Consider the following 17,497-nt stretch of genomic DNA (forward strand, 5'->3'; position numbering starts at 1 on the left):
TCAACGCGTTACAACGGCTTGTATCTAAACAGTAGCCTACTTTTTTCTCCCAATGCCGTGCAGCTCAGAACACAGGTGAGGTGCGTTTTTTCGTTTCCGTTCGGAAATTTCATTGGTCTATTGTTATGGGGTTCGGTTTTTCTGGCTAGAAGTTTGTGAAACCGTGAAAAACCGGAAAACCGGGTTCAAAACATGGGAAAAAAGTAGCGGCTTATAGTCCGGAAAATACGGTACTTCCGCCCTGTCCACCACTGCCACTTTACCATAAAGACTGGATTGCGCAGTGCAGCCCGACATGAAGCCCAGCTACCCAGACTTAGATCATTTTTAATACAAAATCATGTCTGGAAATATTTTATTCCTTATGTACGACACCAATTAAACACCACTGACAACTTATTTAGTTATTGCATAATGTCACGGCATGCTTTTTTAGCCGTTTAATGTGTTGGAAAACTTTTTCAAAACACTAGTTCCTTTTTCTCAATTATATTTATATCACAGAAAACAGTCGTTCTTTCACTAGCCTGTCTTTTTTCTCTCTGTTAAAGTTATTAAGATTCAAAAATGCAGAGAAATTATAAACTACTCTGTTTGAAAGACTTGGAAAGTCTTCTGGAAGTTTCTGAAACCAGTCCAAAGCTGATAACAGCATGTTTTTATGAGCTGCTACACTAGAGAATATTCTAGATCAGGCTCAAGCTTATTATATTTCATCATGTAAATTATAGTTTAGGGAATACATTATATATAGACCTTATATTGTTGTTATTCAGCTCATTGATGCTGTAAATTTGCTACCTTTCTCTATTTCTCTACTTCCAAGCAACAATAATTGGTTGTAGATGAAGTTATACAGATTTTATTTCCACGCTTCAGTTTGCAAACGTATTTGTAGTGGCTTAGAGGTGAAGCTGGTGGATCTGCCATAACGTCATCCTACTTCATTGTATGAAATCCAGCCACATCATAAAACAAACAACCCACCATATTTTAATAACAGCTCCAAGTTTCTTCCAGAAGATTATGAGTCTATATCCTGTGTCTAAGAAATCTCAGAAAGTAAAACTGTGCTTCATGTGGGAGGGAGAAAAAAAACAGATCTGTGAGACATAAGAAAGACAGAAATGGAGAAAAAGAGAGGTTATCAGAGAGGAAGATACAAGAAACGAGAGCAGAGGAAGTGCAGAAAAGGTGAGGGATGGGAAGAGGCTATGTTAATAAAAGAGTAACAGGAAGAAGAAAAGATATAAAAAAAAGTTTGCTGAGCAGAAGAAAAAAGTGAAAAACAAGAAAAAGGAGGAAGAGAGAGAAAGAGATGTAGAAATAGTTCCTCTCGGTTACTCAAAATGGTGTGTGAACTCTCCTACCTGCTCTAAATTTGGGTTAATGAGTGTGTGTGTGTGTGTGTGTGTGTGGGGGGTTAGGGTTAGGGGGCTAACATAAGGGCTCAGGGCTAACATAACTAGTCCTTTCATTCGAACGGAGCCTTTACTTGTAAAAGAGCTGATTGTGTGGGAGTCATTACACACACACACACGCACACGTACACGTACACGTACACATGCATGTGACAGGCAGTCACATGCACTTTACCTCCTCTCGATTTCACCTACTTTACCAACAGGGCTTTTCTGTTTGGCCATAAACACTGCCTCTGTGTGTGTGTGTGTGTGTGTGTGTGTGTGTGTGTGTGTGTGTGAATGCCTCGTATTTTTCCCGTGTGTTTGCTCACCTCACAGTACACGTCTTCTTTTCCCTCTTGAGGTCGTTTTAACACTGCCCTCTCACTTTCACACATCGTCCAGCCCATCAGGTTCGGCATCACCGCCGGCGTGTAGCTCGTTTCTGAAACAAGAGCGGTGTGTGTTTTCACACTCGAGCCCTTCTCTGCTTCAAAAATATCACACGCGGTATATTTTTACTTCTCTTTTTATACACCTATTCGATCAGTCAAGCTGGTATTGCATGGACGTGAATATTTTGCTCAAGCAGTTTTCATTTTTAAGCAGAAGGGTAACTATAAGGATTACAGCTTTAGTTAAAAGTCATGTGGGCATCATATGCCAGATTTTTCATTCATACCAGACAATTTTGTGAAAAAAAGTGTGCTGCTCATATGATGTCACACAGTCAGTATATACAAAACATTTTACACTTGTCCTGCTCACTTAGCTTTTAGGAACATTCCGCATGGCCTCAACCTTAACTGTCCCACTCGTCTCCCTTTCCATCGCTCTGCAGCAGTGACAGTCCATACATTTCACACATAACCCTATAGTGGTGTCCTACCTGAACCAACCCACCTCTTAATACCCTCATTCTGACACCACGGCTATAGAAAATATCAATATTATCAACCAGTGCATTACAGTTTTCCTGGGGATTTGACAAATTGTGGTTTTGTGAAAATTCTACAGAAAAGAAAACGCAAAAATGTATAAGCAGTTAATGAAAAAGCTTTACAACTGCTTTTAACAGTTTTGGCTGACTTTTCCTCACAGTGTCCAGCTTTTCTTGAAAGGTTTGTCTTGTACATGTCCTTGTAAGTATATCTGCGACCAAATAGTTTTCTTCTCTTCTGTCAGCTATTATGTAACGTAAAAACAGCTATTCAATCCACATGAATATATTTGAGTTTGTGCTGTTTGCTACAGATGCGGTTTGCAAGCAATGACTAGGGCGCTCTCTGAACAGCTGATCATAGGACGTGAAAATGGCGACGGTACTGTATTCCTGCCAGATGGCCCTGGTGTCACCAACTGGAAATCTGATTGGTTAAAGCATCAGTTTCAAGCAATATGTGCTTTACTCTACAGGCAGCCACATTGCTGATTCTGAAGGCCTCACGTCAGATTACTTTAAACCTGGGAACAGGTGACGGCTAAAATATACATGGATGGATAGAAACTCTAATATGAACATATATCCACTCCTGGAAGCAGCTCAACCGAGAGCAAAGCTTTGAAATTAAGAGAATAGGCTATTGGGAATAATTGAATAAATATTTAAAAAAATAATAATAATTTTATATTGTAAGTCAATGATTCTGATGTGTTGAGGCCAGCAGAGAAGGCCTTGCTGGCTTTGACGGCTCATCACTGCTCTGCAGTCATACACCTAGACCCATTCCTGTATATCTCTGGAGCCTGTTGGCTCCACCCCTTTAGTTGGCTCTGTCCTCGTATCTTAGAATCCAAATGAAGTGACTTGACCCAACGCCATACACCTGTCCAAACCTTTTCATATCTCTGAAACTTCAACCTAGTCTATATTCTTTCAAGCCATCCACTTAGCTCCACCCCTTAATTGACCCTGCAGTTGATTTGCCCTCTGGAGTCATTGTTATCCACAAAATCCACATTTAAAATCTATTAAATGGGTATGCTATTAATCCATTATAGAACAAGATATCTTGCTGTATTAAAAACATTAAGGTTTCTTTGGAGTGAACTCACATTTGGACCTAATTCTAGACAGTCTGGATTTTTGCATTAATTCCTCCTCTCTCTCTCTCTCTCTCTCTCTCTCTCTCTCTCTCTCTCTCTCTCTTTCTTTCTCTCTCTTTTTATCTCATTCCCTCACTCTAGGTAACACAATGCAGATGAAATATGCAGGAGGCTTATATTAAACACAGAAGATAGCATAGATGCAAACTGCTGACTGGGGAATATGAAAAGTGGCTGCTCGGGTAAATGAAAAATCTTCCTGGACATCTAACGTTTTTCAACGTGTCCCATTCTGTTAGACTCATCCAGAGCAGAAGAACGCTGACTCCTCTGATTTAAGCTCAAAGGAGAATGATATGGACCTGGACATGTGAATTAATAAGTGAACCGTTCTCAAAGAAAAGGTTATTACTAAAGTCTGAGAGTCTTAAACGTGGAGTGGCATGGTTCAAGTCATCACAGCAGGACTGTTTCGGGTACAACCAAATTCACATTAAAGTAGCCTTATGGATTTCCAACACATTAGAAAAGACAAAGGATGGGCTTTAACATGACTTGAAACAGAAGTAGGACACTTTTTGTAGCCAGCTCAATCCAAACAGAAGCCTCTGTTTCCTTATCTCGAAGGAAATGATCTTCAGCAGCAGCTGCTTTGGCAAATTGGAAGCTCTCCAGCAGGACCGAAATGAGCCAGAAAGAACATGCGATTGAGGAGTAACCAGGGGCAATCGGATTTGTTTTGGACCAAACATTTCTTCACTGTCTTTAAGTAAAAGAGTGTTGCTAATGCACACAAACCCTCTTGTTCCCTATTTTGTATCAAAGTCAATACTAGCAAATAGCTGTTACATCTTGTGTATTATTTTTTTCGTTTGTCAGAATTTCATGCCTAGGATAAACACTAGAATACGTCACATATCAGATTATATTTTACACTCTTGCTTCGTATCAAAGATAGTTTTAAAAGGGATAGCACAAACTGTCGTGCATATATAGATATCGATATATTTGTGACTCGCACTATATATTTGTCGAAATGCCGACAGCTTTAGCAACTTAAACCGGACACGACTGCTCCATTCTAGCACTAGCTACGACAGCAAGAACCCTCATTTAGCTTACAATCAGATAAAAAAAATACGTAATGGATATGAAGATACACGCATGTATATGATACAATTTTGTCCGAGATGTTGCGAAGAGGCCTGTTTTTGTGGCTTTCTCGTGTCTGTGGAGTGTTAGTCCTTGTTTGCTGCTGTCTTTCCCTACTCTACGTCATCACTTGCAACCCTCATAACGATGACCCCTTGGTGGTGCCCCGGCTGGGCGCACCGGGCTCTCCGAGAGGCCCCGGGATTCCTGGCTTGCTCAGTGGCCCTCCCTTGGGCTCGTCGAGCCACGAGAACTACCAAGCTATGCTTCAGGAACGTGACGAACAGCAACGGGAACACATTTCCAGCCTGAAGAAGCAAATCGCAGAGCTAAAGGAAGCCCTTCAGGAGCAAGTCGAGAGGCCAAAGGAGCTTCAGGAGAAAACGGGCACTGGAGCGACCGATCTCAATGAGTTTCTTCGCACCCAAATAGGCCGAGCGGAGATAAGTGCTGGTGTCCGCTTGCCAAATGAGTACGCCGTGATACCGTTTGAGAGCTTCACACTACAGCGTGTCTATCAGCTGGAGACGGGACTCACACGGCATCCTGAGGAAAAACCTGCGAGGAAAGATAGACGGGATGAGATTAATGAAGTGGTGGAGAGCGCCGTGCACACACTGAATTCGCACAAACACAACCTGGGCGATAAATTTAGTGCAGACAAAGTGTACAGCACGGCTGACTTCATTGAAGGTGAGTGTGGTTCAGCTGAATTGGTAATTATGGGTCCTTGTTTGGGTTTTGGAAACTATGAGCAACAAATGACTGAGAAAATGATGGGGCAAAAGTATATTTCAGTTGCCGGTTGTACATTTTGCTGCAACATTGTTGGCAAAGGAGACGATTTCTCAAAGTGTTTACAAGAATAATTGTTTGTCAGGAAGCATAATTCTAGTTATCATTGAGGAGAAGAAATAATCGGTTGCGAAAGTAATTTCAGTGTTTGGAAATACAGATGTGCACACGTGACTAGCTAATTGAAGCCAACTACTTTAGCTAACTGAGCCAATTTTCCCTTTATTTCAATACCATTTTTCTTATTTGTAAAGGTAAAAAATTATTTCAAAGATTCTCACAAATATACAAATGTACATTTTAAATGTATGAATTAGTCCCTATATGTTTATCCCCAAAAAGCGAGCCAGAGATGACAATGGCAAGGAAATACTCCCTGGATGTATTAGAAAGAAACCTTAAAGAGGAACTAGACTCATCTGGGTGCGAACCTCATCTAGTTTGGTTTTACAATCTATAATCTTTTACAATCTTTGGACATCAGTATCACAGAATGTGTTACTGAAGTATATTGTACCCAGTCCTTCTTTAATACCAAAGGTCACCTAAATAAAATTAACTCACTGTGAATTTTTATTTTTTTTTATCTCCCTTTCACATAATTTTTCTAAGATTTTTTTCCCCTGCTTTAACTGATATAAAAATCCAGATAAATTTTAAAAACACATTTTGATTGCAGTGTCTATGGAACACAAATGTCAGGTTTGTTTCGAGTTCCCCCTCAGGAAATCCTGTGATACAGAAAGCATATGTGTGTGTGTGTGTATATGTGAGAAAGTAGTAGGAAACAAAACCATCTGCTTTATTGTGCACAGCTGAGCCATCTCTCTCTCTCTCTCTCTCTCTCTCTCTCTCTCTCTGTCTCTCTCTCTCTCTCACACCCACACACACACACACACACACACACACACACACACACAGAGTTACACATAAACATAGTGAGGTAATGTTCCATACAAAGGTCACAAACACACAACAGAAATATCCGTCCACAGAAAACCTTTCTCTTATATACACACACACACACACACACACACACACACACACAAACACACACACAATAATGAGATTTGGTGGTTATCACCACAAAAACACTCCAGTTTTCTTAACAAAGAAGGATTTGTGATGAAACTAAAATGTCACTGAATCCTTTAACTGTTCATTTAACTATACTACACAAAGTACATTTGTCTCTGTCTTAAAAAATAGCTTAATTTACACTCAAAACAGTAAATCTTCTTCAGAAATCCAAGATAGCTATACCTAGCTTGCTAGAGTTAGCAATGAATATAACTGTTAGCTAGTTTGATGGTTAGCCACTATAATTATAAGTGATTATAGATAACATAATCTTGACTAGTCGACAAGCCAGCTAGTATTAAGCACTACTACTCAATATTCTGAAATCCTGTCACACACATTCATGTCAGCTAGTTAATGTTAAAAGAAAAGATAATCAGCTTTTATAAATATGATTCAGTTGCCACACATTGTCTCTCAGATTAGCTAGAGAGCTAGCATTAGCAGTGAACATTGTAAAAATCCTTTCAGCTTACATAATGGCCAACTAGGTATTGTTAGCACTGAAGAGTATGAACATTCATATATGTGAATATATCATAATAATCCACTCACATATTCTTTTAAATGAGCTAAAGGTAGCTATCTGCCTCGCATTCACAGTAAAAATGTTGAATTTATGTCTAAAAACATGCTAGGAGGTGGACTAAATAGGCTAAATTGACCATTGGTGTGAATCAGTGGATGAATAAGCTTGTCTGTGTGTGCATTGTGTCCTGTAATAGACTTGCTTCCCATTTTTGGGATGTATTTCCACATTACATTCAGTGTTCCCACAATAGACTCTGGATACACAGTGGCCCTGACCAGAATAACACACTTACTTAAGTGAAATGAATGAATGAATGAATGAATAACATGCCCTCATGACAGCATTGACTTCCTTTCAAAGCCTTCTATCTTATGAACTCTATTTAGCCTAGGAGTCCAACAATTCCACATCACACTCAAAGACATTCCTTCTTTGATCTATGATTTCCAGAAAATTCCTTCAGGGTCAACTAATGTTCAGTGATATTCCCCCAGACTGTATTTTTCAAACTGTATAATGGTACAGTTATACAATGCAACATCTGCCTTCAGCACTACTGACTGATAACTAGTAAAATCAATTAAAATGGAAATGAAGTGCTAAAGTTGATAAGTCAATCACACAAAGCTGCATGTTCTGTATTGTTCCTGTATCAAAGGAGGTGGCATTAGGAGGAAGTGGGGCCGTCACAGCATGCAAGATTTCTATTTTCTCATCGCTATTTCCTGTTATTGACATCCTTTAACTGAGGCCGACCTAGAGTCTTTGTAGGAATTTGTTGATTTCATGTGACTGAGTGGCCTTGTGCTCTTATTTTAACATGAAAAAATAAACAAATATATATATTTATAATTAAAGTCATTTAAAAGAAGTTTTTTTATCATATTTTGTATATGTGCTTTTTGATTAAATATAGCAATTAAATGCACTAAATGGTTTAGTGCATGTAATTGCCAAAGTTGAGTATGCAATTTCAGCAATAAAAATATAAATTTTTCTAAAAAGGAAACAAATTACTTGTTCATTTTAAGACACCTGTCTTATTTCCTCTTGTATTTTAAAGAAAAAACACTTATTTGATTTATTCTATGGAATAATCGGTAGAATACTCGATTCCTAACATAATCAAGATTATCAGCTACAGGTGTGATTCCTTTCTTCTCCGCCCTCCGCTCTCAAACTGGTGCTCGTTCACCCGCCCAGTGCCACCTAAATAACTGTTACTGTTCTGTAATTTGCTCTGTTTTGCTAAATTATGTGCTGTAATTTGTTAATTTAATCAAAAAATTTACAATATATCACCCCATACCGATCAGCCTTTTTCCTGGGTAGGCTACGCCATGTCTACTTACGATATTTTCAGGTTATTATGGGGTAATTGGCATCTCCATTGTAATTTGTGGACTACCAACATATACATTATAAACAAAATTATATTCGGGGACTATCAATATATACAATTAGATTTGAGGACTACCAATTATTATAAATAAAATCAGATTTAATTTGAAGAGGGATCTTTGGAACATTGAGCTTCTGTCCAATATGAAGGTTCTGAGGAAAAGACATTTTGCATCATCATGCATTTTTGCCCAGCATAGTCTTGTGCCTTTCCAGGGTCTTCTCCTCAATCAGGGGCATATGTTATGTGCTTGTAGTTTGGGCAAGCTGGAGACTTTTGCACATTGTGGACTCATAGCTTCTGCTCAAAAATTGGGCTTTACTAACTTAAGGTTTCTGCCTACCATGTGGCGTTTTCCCACCTAACTTGAACATGCGGCTTCTGCTATTTCCAAATTGGAACAAGCTGGAAGAATCTGTACAACATTAGGCTTCTGTCCATTATAGAGCTTCTCTTCAGTATAAGGCTTTGGTTGACATGAGGTTTCTGCCAAGCCCTTGAGCCCACTTTGCCCAAGAGCTAGCTTTTATCTATTGTTAGATATCTGCCCAACCAGGGGCTTTCCAAAACTGGTGCTTTGGCAAGTGGGAGGGTTTTGAGCAATCTATGCAGTGAGGTTCTTTACCCATAAACCTCCTCAGAAATGTGGAATATATCTCATTTATAAGTTAGTGGGAGATTCACACCTCTGATATTATAGCTTATTCATAAAGAATTTACACCACAGTGGGTAGTTGATAATGACTGAGACAGTGTTTTTTACTCATCCTGTTTCTACTAAAAGGCATTGTGGGAGGTGTGTGTTTTTGATCAAATTGCGTCCGCAAACCTCAATAGAGAAACCGATTAGAAACCAGCCATATTAATTGTAATGCAGTTTGCAGCTTCTCAGGTTCTGAGTCAATCTTTCTTCCTTTTCTAGATATCGTCAGAATTTCCCCAACAGCTGAGGTGAAAGTGAAGTTGAATTTGGAAGTTTTTTGTGCAAAATTTGTGTGATTCAAGAGTTGAGTCAGTGAGTCAGTGACTCTGATTTCCAGTCTGCACAATAGAATCCATGCTGAAATTCAATGCAGATGTGTAAAAATGCTTTTGTTGTGTAGCTGTGAGAAAATTACACGGGTATATACTGGATTTAGGCGTTTAATGAAATAAATCTTGTTTGTCATGGCCCCATGCGTGACAGTTTTCCAGCTGTTTCTCAACCTAAAAATGTTGACATGAGGCCAGAATGAGTGATGAAGAGTGGGGGTCAAATGCTAGGAAACACCTAATCTTGTATTATTTTTGAAACACATGCATGATACTAGAGAGTAAATTGCACAGTGAATGACTAGAAGAAAGTTCTGTGGACAGATGAGTCCAAATTGGAAATTTATGTCTCTAAAAGTTCTGTAAGACGGAGAATAGGAGTGTCGATGTTAGCAAACTGCCTCACCCCCCAGTCAAACATGGAGGTGGAGGCTTAATTTTCTGGGGTTGTTTTGGAGCAGGAAAGGGTGGAGTAAAAGGAAAACTGAACCAACATATCAACCTTTCCATAGTCCAACCCAATGCAATTTTGTCTGGACTGTGGCTTATTGAAACCAACTTCACCATATAACAAGGTGTAAAAATTTCCAATAGCTTTGTCATTATTTTGACTCACCATGTAATTACTTTGACTTAATAAGTTGATATTTTGGCTTAGTTGCCCATTTGTTTTTGCTAATTGGAACTAATATGTCAATATGTCATAGTATGTGTCTATTCTTTGAAATCCAGTGTTTTTGACCTTGCATTCAGGGCTTTCGTAACCATAATATCTAAACATTTGACTAGCGATACACCATCAATCACTAGCTAGCTGTGCAGCCTCTCTTTTCTGAAACTGATTGAAAAAGCCAAAAAGCACGAACTTTGTTATTTCAGAAAAGTTACAGTTTTACCTCTGACAGCTTTCCCTTTACAATTCTGTTGTCTCAATATGTCTTAGTTAGTAGATTCGGTGTGATTGTTTTTTTTTTTTGTGGTTCTTTTGGGTACATGAATTATCGTAAGCCTGTCATTAGGCAAAAAAAATCGTTGAGAAGCAAAACCTTTCTTCTCTTTCTTTTTTTGTTTGCTTATTTTGATTTGACCATGATTTTAAATGGACATTTGGTGCAACCCAGATGAGGATGAGGTTCCCCTTTTGAGTCTGGTTCCTCTCAAAGTTTCTTCCTTATGCCATCTCTGGGAGTTTTTCCTTGCCACAGTCACCACCGGCTCACTAATTAGGGACAAACTTACACTTATAAAGAACAACTTATTCATTTTTATCACCACATTATCTGTGTAAAGCTGATTTGAGACAATGTTCATTGTTAAAAGCGCAATACAAATAAAAATGAATTGAATTGATTTCACACCCATTTTTACACCCATGCATCCGTCCAGAATCTGTATTTTTGGTGAGATTAAATGGATGGTTATTTGTATAGGTTCAGCGGCTAGCTTGTGAATCCTTGGCAACTGACAGAACGCACATTAGTAGCCAGCGTTGGACGATTTGAGTGGTATGAGGTGAAAAATTGGTGCTGGTCTGATCTCTGCTACCAACCAAAATGTTTCTGAAGTATTTTAGTCGTGCGGCTGCTCCTGTGACACAATAGATTGATCATCCTGTTGCATTTTTTTGCCCTGTGCTTTTTCATATTTGTTCATGTGAGTCAAATGCAGACTTGTTATTTAAAGAGATTGAGAGGGTGGCTGTTGAGTGGAGATCGTAGCAGCATGAAATTTTTTAAATGATGATAAGTCAAGAAGTTATTACCTACAAGTAATAGTTCTCTCTCTTTCTTTCTCTCTCCCCCTGCAGGATTAGCAAGAACAGAGAAGGATAAAGGAACGCTGTATGAGCTTACTTTCCGTGGAGATCGGAAAAACGAGTTCAGGCGTCTCGTTCTGTTCCGTCCCTTTGGCCCGCTGATGAAGGTGTCGAACGAACGCGTGGCAACGTCTTACACCACCATCAACATCATCGTACCGCTTTCGCAGAGAGCCGACAAATTCAAACAGTTCATGCACACTTTCAGGTAAAAACACTTCCATCGGACACGGCTGCACCATCAGCAGGATTTACTTTTCGAAGCACACAAACTTAAAGATATTCTATAGGCTTATGCACATAAACATTTTCTAGATTTGTCATGTAAGATGAGCATTCTCAAGGCTTGCCAAATCCACTAGCATCTGATGTTATAGGAAAGTGGGAAGTGATAGCTTAGTGGTATTGACATTGAACTTCTGATTGGAAGTCAAATTCCAGCATTACCAAGATGCCACTTTTGGTCACTCAAGCTCAGTTCTATAAATTAGATAATTGTACTTCATTTGGATGAGTGTGCACCATAAATGTAAATAAAAATATTAGACACTGGTGTGAAGTGATGCAGCACTTAGCAAGGTGGTGTTACTGTCACCATACCAAAGCTGATTAGTTTCTATAGCAACATATCCCAAAAACAAATGTTTTATTTCCTCATATACTCTGGGTCTGGGTTACTGAATTCAGGGGTTCAAGCCGAAGCACTGCTTGAAAACAAGTTACTTCCTGGTAGCGCATATGTTATGGTTGCTAGAAATGTAGTTGCTGTTCCTCTTACCAGCTTCTCGTTTTAATTAATTTAGCTTTTCATCTACAGTAAATCATAAACTGCGGACTTTTTTTGTTCTTCTCTGTTCCTTTGTTGAAAAACTAAAATAAACTTTGACACTGGGGAGTTCTTTCTTAAAACGGTAAAGCTTTACCAATTAGATCGCCAGATACACCTACATACACTATCCACCATAAAAGTCCCACATTTCTATAGAGAATATGATGTGTAAGATCAAGCAGGTAATATCACCTATTCTGCTGTTATAGAAAATAAATCAACACCTGAATCTGACCAATAATATAAATGGTTTGCAAATCATTATGTCGTCTCGTTAGCAGGGTCTTTTTCTGGCTGTATGTGCTACATATTAGTGGTCGACAGATTCATCGTTTTTGCCAATTAATCAGCACCAATAGTTATTATTATTATATAGTTATTATTGCTGAAACTAATATCCATATCTATAGTTTTTCCAGGCTGCGTTATACAAAACGAGAGCGGCCTCTAGAGGTGAATCACTGATGTCTTGGAGTATCGACTTTATTCATTTTAAATGTAAATGTTTTTATTTATTTGGAGTGTTCATTTTTGTTTCAGTTTGACGGCATGTCTTTTATTTTTCCCTCAATATTTAGATCAAAATATATCCATATTTATTTTATTTATCACATTTTCATGATTCAGTACTGTATATAATCATATACTAAACATTAAATTATGTTATTTAACATATTTAAAACCTTATACATTAATACTGTATATGGTTTTTCTTTGTAAGCGGATACTTATGCAACATTCATGGAAGGAGTCTCCAGTTTCAGTGCTTTGTGTCACCTAAAACTCTTCAGGACAGACGAGCTTGTGCTTTCGGGGTTCTTGGTAACAAGAGTAGTTTTTGTTTTTTTGTCCTATTATCATAGTGAGGGTCTGGTGAGGAAACAACTGTTTATAGCTGCTTGTCAGAAGGACATTTTTTAATTGTACCAAGAGATGGATAAAAATAACCACACAAGGCCGATAATGGAAATTTTAAAAAATGTAATGGAATCCATTATACCAATTTCCATTACATGATGAAAACCGGGGCTTTTTTTGCAGGATTGTTCTATAATTATGATTTTTAAACAATTTCAGTATGTCATATAAAGCAAAGCAGCTACAGAAAGTGCTGAGTAGATAGCAGGGTAATAGCAACGCTGGAAAATTAACATTTGACATACTGTATAATTGATTTGAAAACCGGTTTCAGATCAGGATAAAAGTATTCATTGCTAATGGCAACTTTGGCTAATAGTTAAATTAAGGGGAATAGCAGTACTGTCTCAGACACCAATAGCTTTATAAGATTATAAAAAGGAATGTAGGTCACTAAAGTGTGCACACAGGACAGGGAGGGATTTTTTATACATTATCTGATGGAAACTCTAATAGGGGAAGCATTTAAAGCCTTTCAGACTACTGCATTGTCTTTAATTATGCATCTCTTCCTAATTATGTTTGTACATGACATTTGAGAATAAATTGAACTGTTGGCTGGATTTCAACCCATCTATAAGCTTCCTGTGAGCCTCCTCTGATTATTAACAGCACGATTTATTTGTACTAAAGAGGTAGTTTGCGTGTTTTCTTACACCGAAGATGGGATGAGTTTTTATACTTTTGTTTATTTTAGAATCGTATAGTTTTATTCTTTATATTTCAGACTCTTTAATGGTTCATCTTTATCTCTAACGTGGCTCAGTGAGCACACTTGTCTTCAGGTCGCTACATAAATAAAGTGAAAATAATAGGAAGTGCAGTAATTTCAAAAAAGTATAAAAAAAAATGACTGAATGATTAACAGAAATTGGAGTTTTAGTACATATAGGTGTTTGCAACTCCTAAAAAAAAAAAAAGAAAAGAATGAGGACTAGGGAAAATTATTTGAAGGTCTGAATTAGAAGGTTACTTCACCACTTATTGGAAGGTTTAATTCATTTCATTGCCATTGTTGTGTCTTTTGAGCAAAACCAATACTTTAGGGATTTTAATAAAAGTGTCTGCTGTATTAATAAATCAGAAGCATATAAATGAATAGAGGGATGTTTGTTTTAATATAATGATAGAGCAGATTTAATGTTGTGTCTGCAGTTAAACCTTTGTAACCACAAAAAACTTTCCCATATCGTCAGGAGATCATGAGTTTAACCCAAGATTGAACCCATGAGAGAATGATGGACAGCCGTCAGCCATCCATGGCTAATACTGCACCGTAGACTAACCGGTCATGGGTGTCTGTTGTATTTGGAAAAGGGTAGACAGCAATTTCCTGAGTGCTCAGGTTTAAATTTGATCTGACTTGTGACTGTGACTTGTGACTGCTTCAAACTAATTTTTTTTATGCAGATAAAAACGGAAGGACAAAAATGCTAAGTCAGCACAAACCTGGAACTTTTGGCGTCTGACTATTAGAATGTGTCTGTGTCCAACTGCTGGAATTTTACACCACTGTTTGTGTGTGTGGTGTGTGTGTGTCGTGTGTGTTTGGCTTCTGTTTTCATGTGATAGGATCTACCAACCCACAGAGATAAAACACCACACACACTATTTTACCGAATACAATTCAGTAATGCATTTTACTTTTTTACATACACATACAATCTTATAGCCTCTTTCTATAAAAATGTTTTATATATACGGTATAAAATTGCCCAATTAAGTCTATATTTGCAATTACTCTTTTTTTTTTTAAATAAAAAAAACTAACATCTTTCATTTTATTAAAACCTCATATTTATATTTATAATTTGCCTTTTATTTACAGTTCAGTACATTTTAACCCCTTATATACTGTAATAATTTGACCAATTTTGACTTGACAGCAGTTTAAAAAAACCCAAATAAAACATTTTAAGTATAAATTTTTTTAATAAACCAAAATATTTATTTAAGTATTGATCCTTTTCCACATACACTAATTATTTTTTGCAAACTCTCAAATTTTTCCCATGTTTAATGAAAAGAATATTAGATCCAATGTATGAGTCAAGTCAAGTACCATGATTGTTTTAGGGAAACCATGAATGCAAGTCTATGTTGTTTACACATTTTAAATAGATCTGTGGTTCAAAATGTGGTATAAAGACAGGATAAAGGGATTCTAATGCTTAGAAATTGGCCTGAAGCATACTGGGAAGGTATTAAAATATGAACAGTTGAACAGAAAGAATTAAAAGAGATTTGGTGTATCAGCAGAACACCTTTAATTTGAATTGTTTGAAAGTGAATATTATAATAAAAGAAATAAACCATTTTGGGACGTGCTGGTAGAGAGGAAAACAATCGGGTTCAGGTTTATAATAGGAATTCTGCTAGAGGTTTGGAACATTGAGATATAGGAAATATATAGCGACATTGTTCCAAACCTCAAGAAGAACTCTTACAGATCAGGATGCTTCCTTGGGTCTCATATTTACAGGTAGTCATTATGAAGCCCTTAGTTTTCTGTGCCACATAAAATTTGCTTTTTGTGTTTGCTTCAGAGAGGTGTGTATAAAGCAAGATGGACGAGTACATCTCACCATTGTCTACTTCGGCCAAGACCAGATGAACGAAGTCAAAGGAATACTAGAGAACACATCCAGGTACCGTACATACCTATACATGTATATGAGCAAAGCTGAATAGTAATTATTGGAAGCTGATTGAATAGTTCCTTTTTCTTTTTCAAGGCACACACACACACACACACACACACACACACACACACACGCGCAAACACACACACATACACGCACACACACACACACACACACACACACACACACACACACACACACACACACATTTGTCGCCTTTGTGTATGCGGTGCATGATTGCAGGGCTGAGTTTCGGGTGGAGATCTCACAAAGTTAGACTTGTGCTGTGATCTTTGACCTCGAAGAAAATGATGGTGTCCTCTGCCAGATGAACTCTACATACCTCTCAGCCTTCTCATGCTTCTCATGCCTCTTTTTCTGCCTCTCTCTCTCTCTCTTTCGTTTTTACTTGATGAACCTTTTTGTATAATTTGTATTAACCCCTATATGCCCAAGCTTTCTAATGAACACAAAAAAATTTGTGATACTTAGTCACCCTGTAAAGTATTATAAAGGTTTGTACAGTTTATATTGAGTGCTTAAATCTGATCGGTCAGGAGGTGTTGATCGGATTTCTTTAACAGCAGCTCGGATCGTATTTTAACTGCAAAATTCAGGTTAGAATTAATGCATTCATTGTAACACATTTATTTCTATAGTAAAAAATTACATGGGGACAGGTATTTCATGTAATCGGATTGTTGAAATGGTGAATTTTTCACAGAATAGAATTAATTTATTCATAAAAGTAAAAAAAACACAGAATCATAAACATGTGCCTAAATGAAATAATTATGAATATATCAATTCTATTAATAAATATCATTTTATAAATAATAAATTATCATTAATAATTGAATATAGCACTCTCCATGCAGCATGCAGTCTACTGTGTAAAAACAAACAGCAACCACTCTCTAAATGACAGCAGACCGGAAGCCGCTGCAGCAACGAACGCTGCCCGGAAAAACTATCCGGTATGGATTTTTGCAGTTGTGTTTTTTGCTACTTCTGTGACACCACTATAGGACGGGAGTGGTAACTAATTCATTCTTCCTACTTTATCCTTGATTCATACTAAATAACACTGACATTAATGTTTCATTGACACGACCTCACTCTATGTTTTATAAGGAACTTGAAGCTAAGCATTCACAAGAAGCTGTGATGTATCTGCACATACGCATTGTGTGAATGTTAGAATCACATTTAAACCTGCTAATAAATACGCAGACTAGTCTAATTGCTGACATGGCACACCAGCTAATATGTGTGTGCGTTGATTGTAAGTGCCATAAAATCCATTGTAGGAACTTAGAGAAGGTCTGCCAGTCAATATTTGACCTCAAGTCTGACACCCACATACTCAGACATTATTCAGAAAACCAAACACACTCTGTCTATGTTTAATTTATTGCGCTCAAACACACACACACACACACACACACACACACACACACACACACACACACTGTTAGACCCCACCCTCCTCTCTTCTGAAGCCTTTATATTGTATTCTGTGTGATCTTCAGTCTGTTTAGAGGAAACTTTTGGTCTCCGGATTAAAACGAGCTGAACACACATCTGCGAATCGATAGCCATGAATAATTTGTGTTAATTTGAAATGGAGAAGAGACGGCATGCACACGGCAGCTAATTCAGCCAGAATATTAATGCCCAAAAAAATACCAGTCCTTATTTGCTTTCTATTTGCAAGTTACTATATATATATATATATATATATATATATATATATATATATATATATATATATATATATATATATATATATACACACGAAGGGTCAAATTAAATTTAATCAATTACTCAATGTAATAAATATAATTACA

The 17,497-nt window shown here is 37.4% G+C and overlaps 1 protein-coding gene across 1 annotated transcript in view; it reads left to right on the plus strand.

Annotated features, from left to right (window-relative positions):
• Positions 1 to 17,497, plus strand: part of csgalnact1a (chondroitin sulfate N-acetylgalactosaminyltransferase 1a) — a 31,478-nt gene that overhangs the window by 7,760 nt on the left and 6,221 nt on the right. The window contains exons 2-4 of the mRNA XM_046861921.1: positions 3,591 to 5,294; positions 11,250 to 11,466; positions 15,552 to 15,653. Of these exons, the coding sequence (XP_046717877.1) occupies positions 4,640 to 5,294; positions 11,250 to 11,466; positions 15,552 to 15,653 (974 nt within the window). The 5' untranslated portion in view covers positions 3,591 to 4,639. The remainder of the gene's footprint in view (positions 1 to 3,590; positions 5,295 to 11,249; positions 11,467 to 15,551; positions 15,654 to 17,497) is intronic.

Source organism: Silurus meridionalis, chromosome 11, assembly GCF_014805685.1.
Source record: "Silurus meridionalis isolate SWU-2019-XX chromosome 11, ASM1480568v1, whole genome shotgun sequence".
Taxonomy (NCBI): domain Eukaryota; kingdom Metazoa; phylum Chordata; class Actinopteri; order Siluriformes; family Siluridae; genus Silurus; species Silurus meridionalis.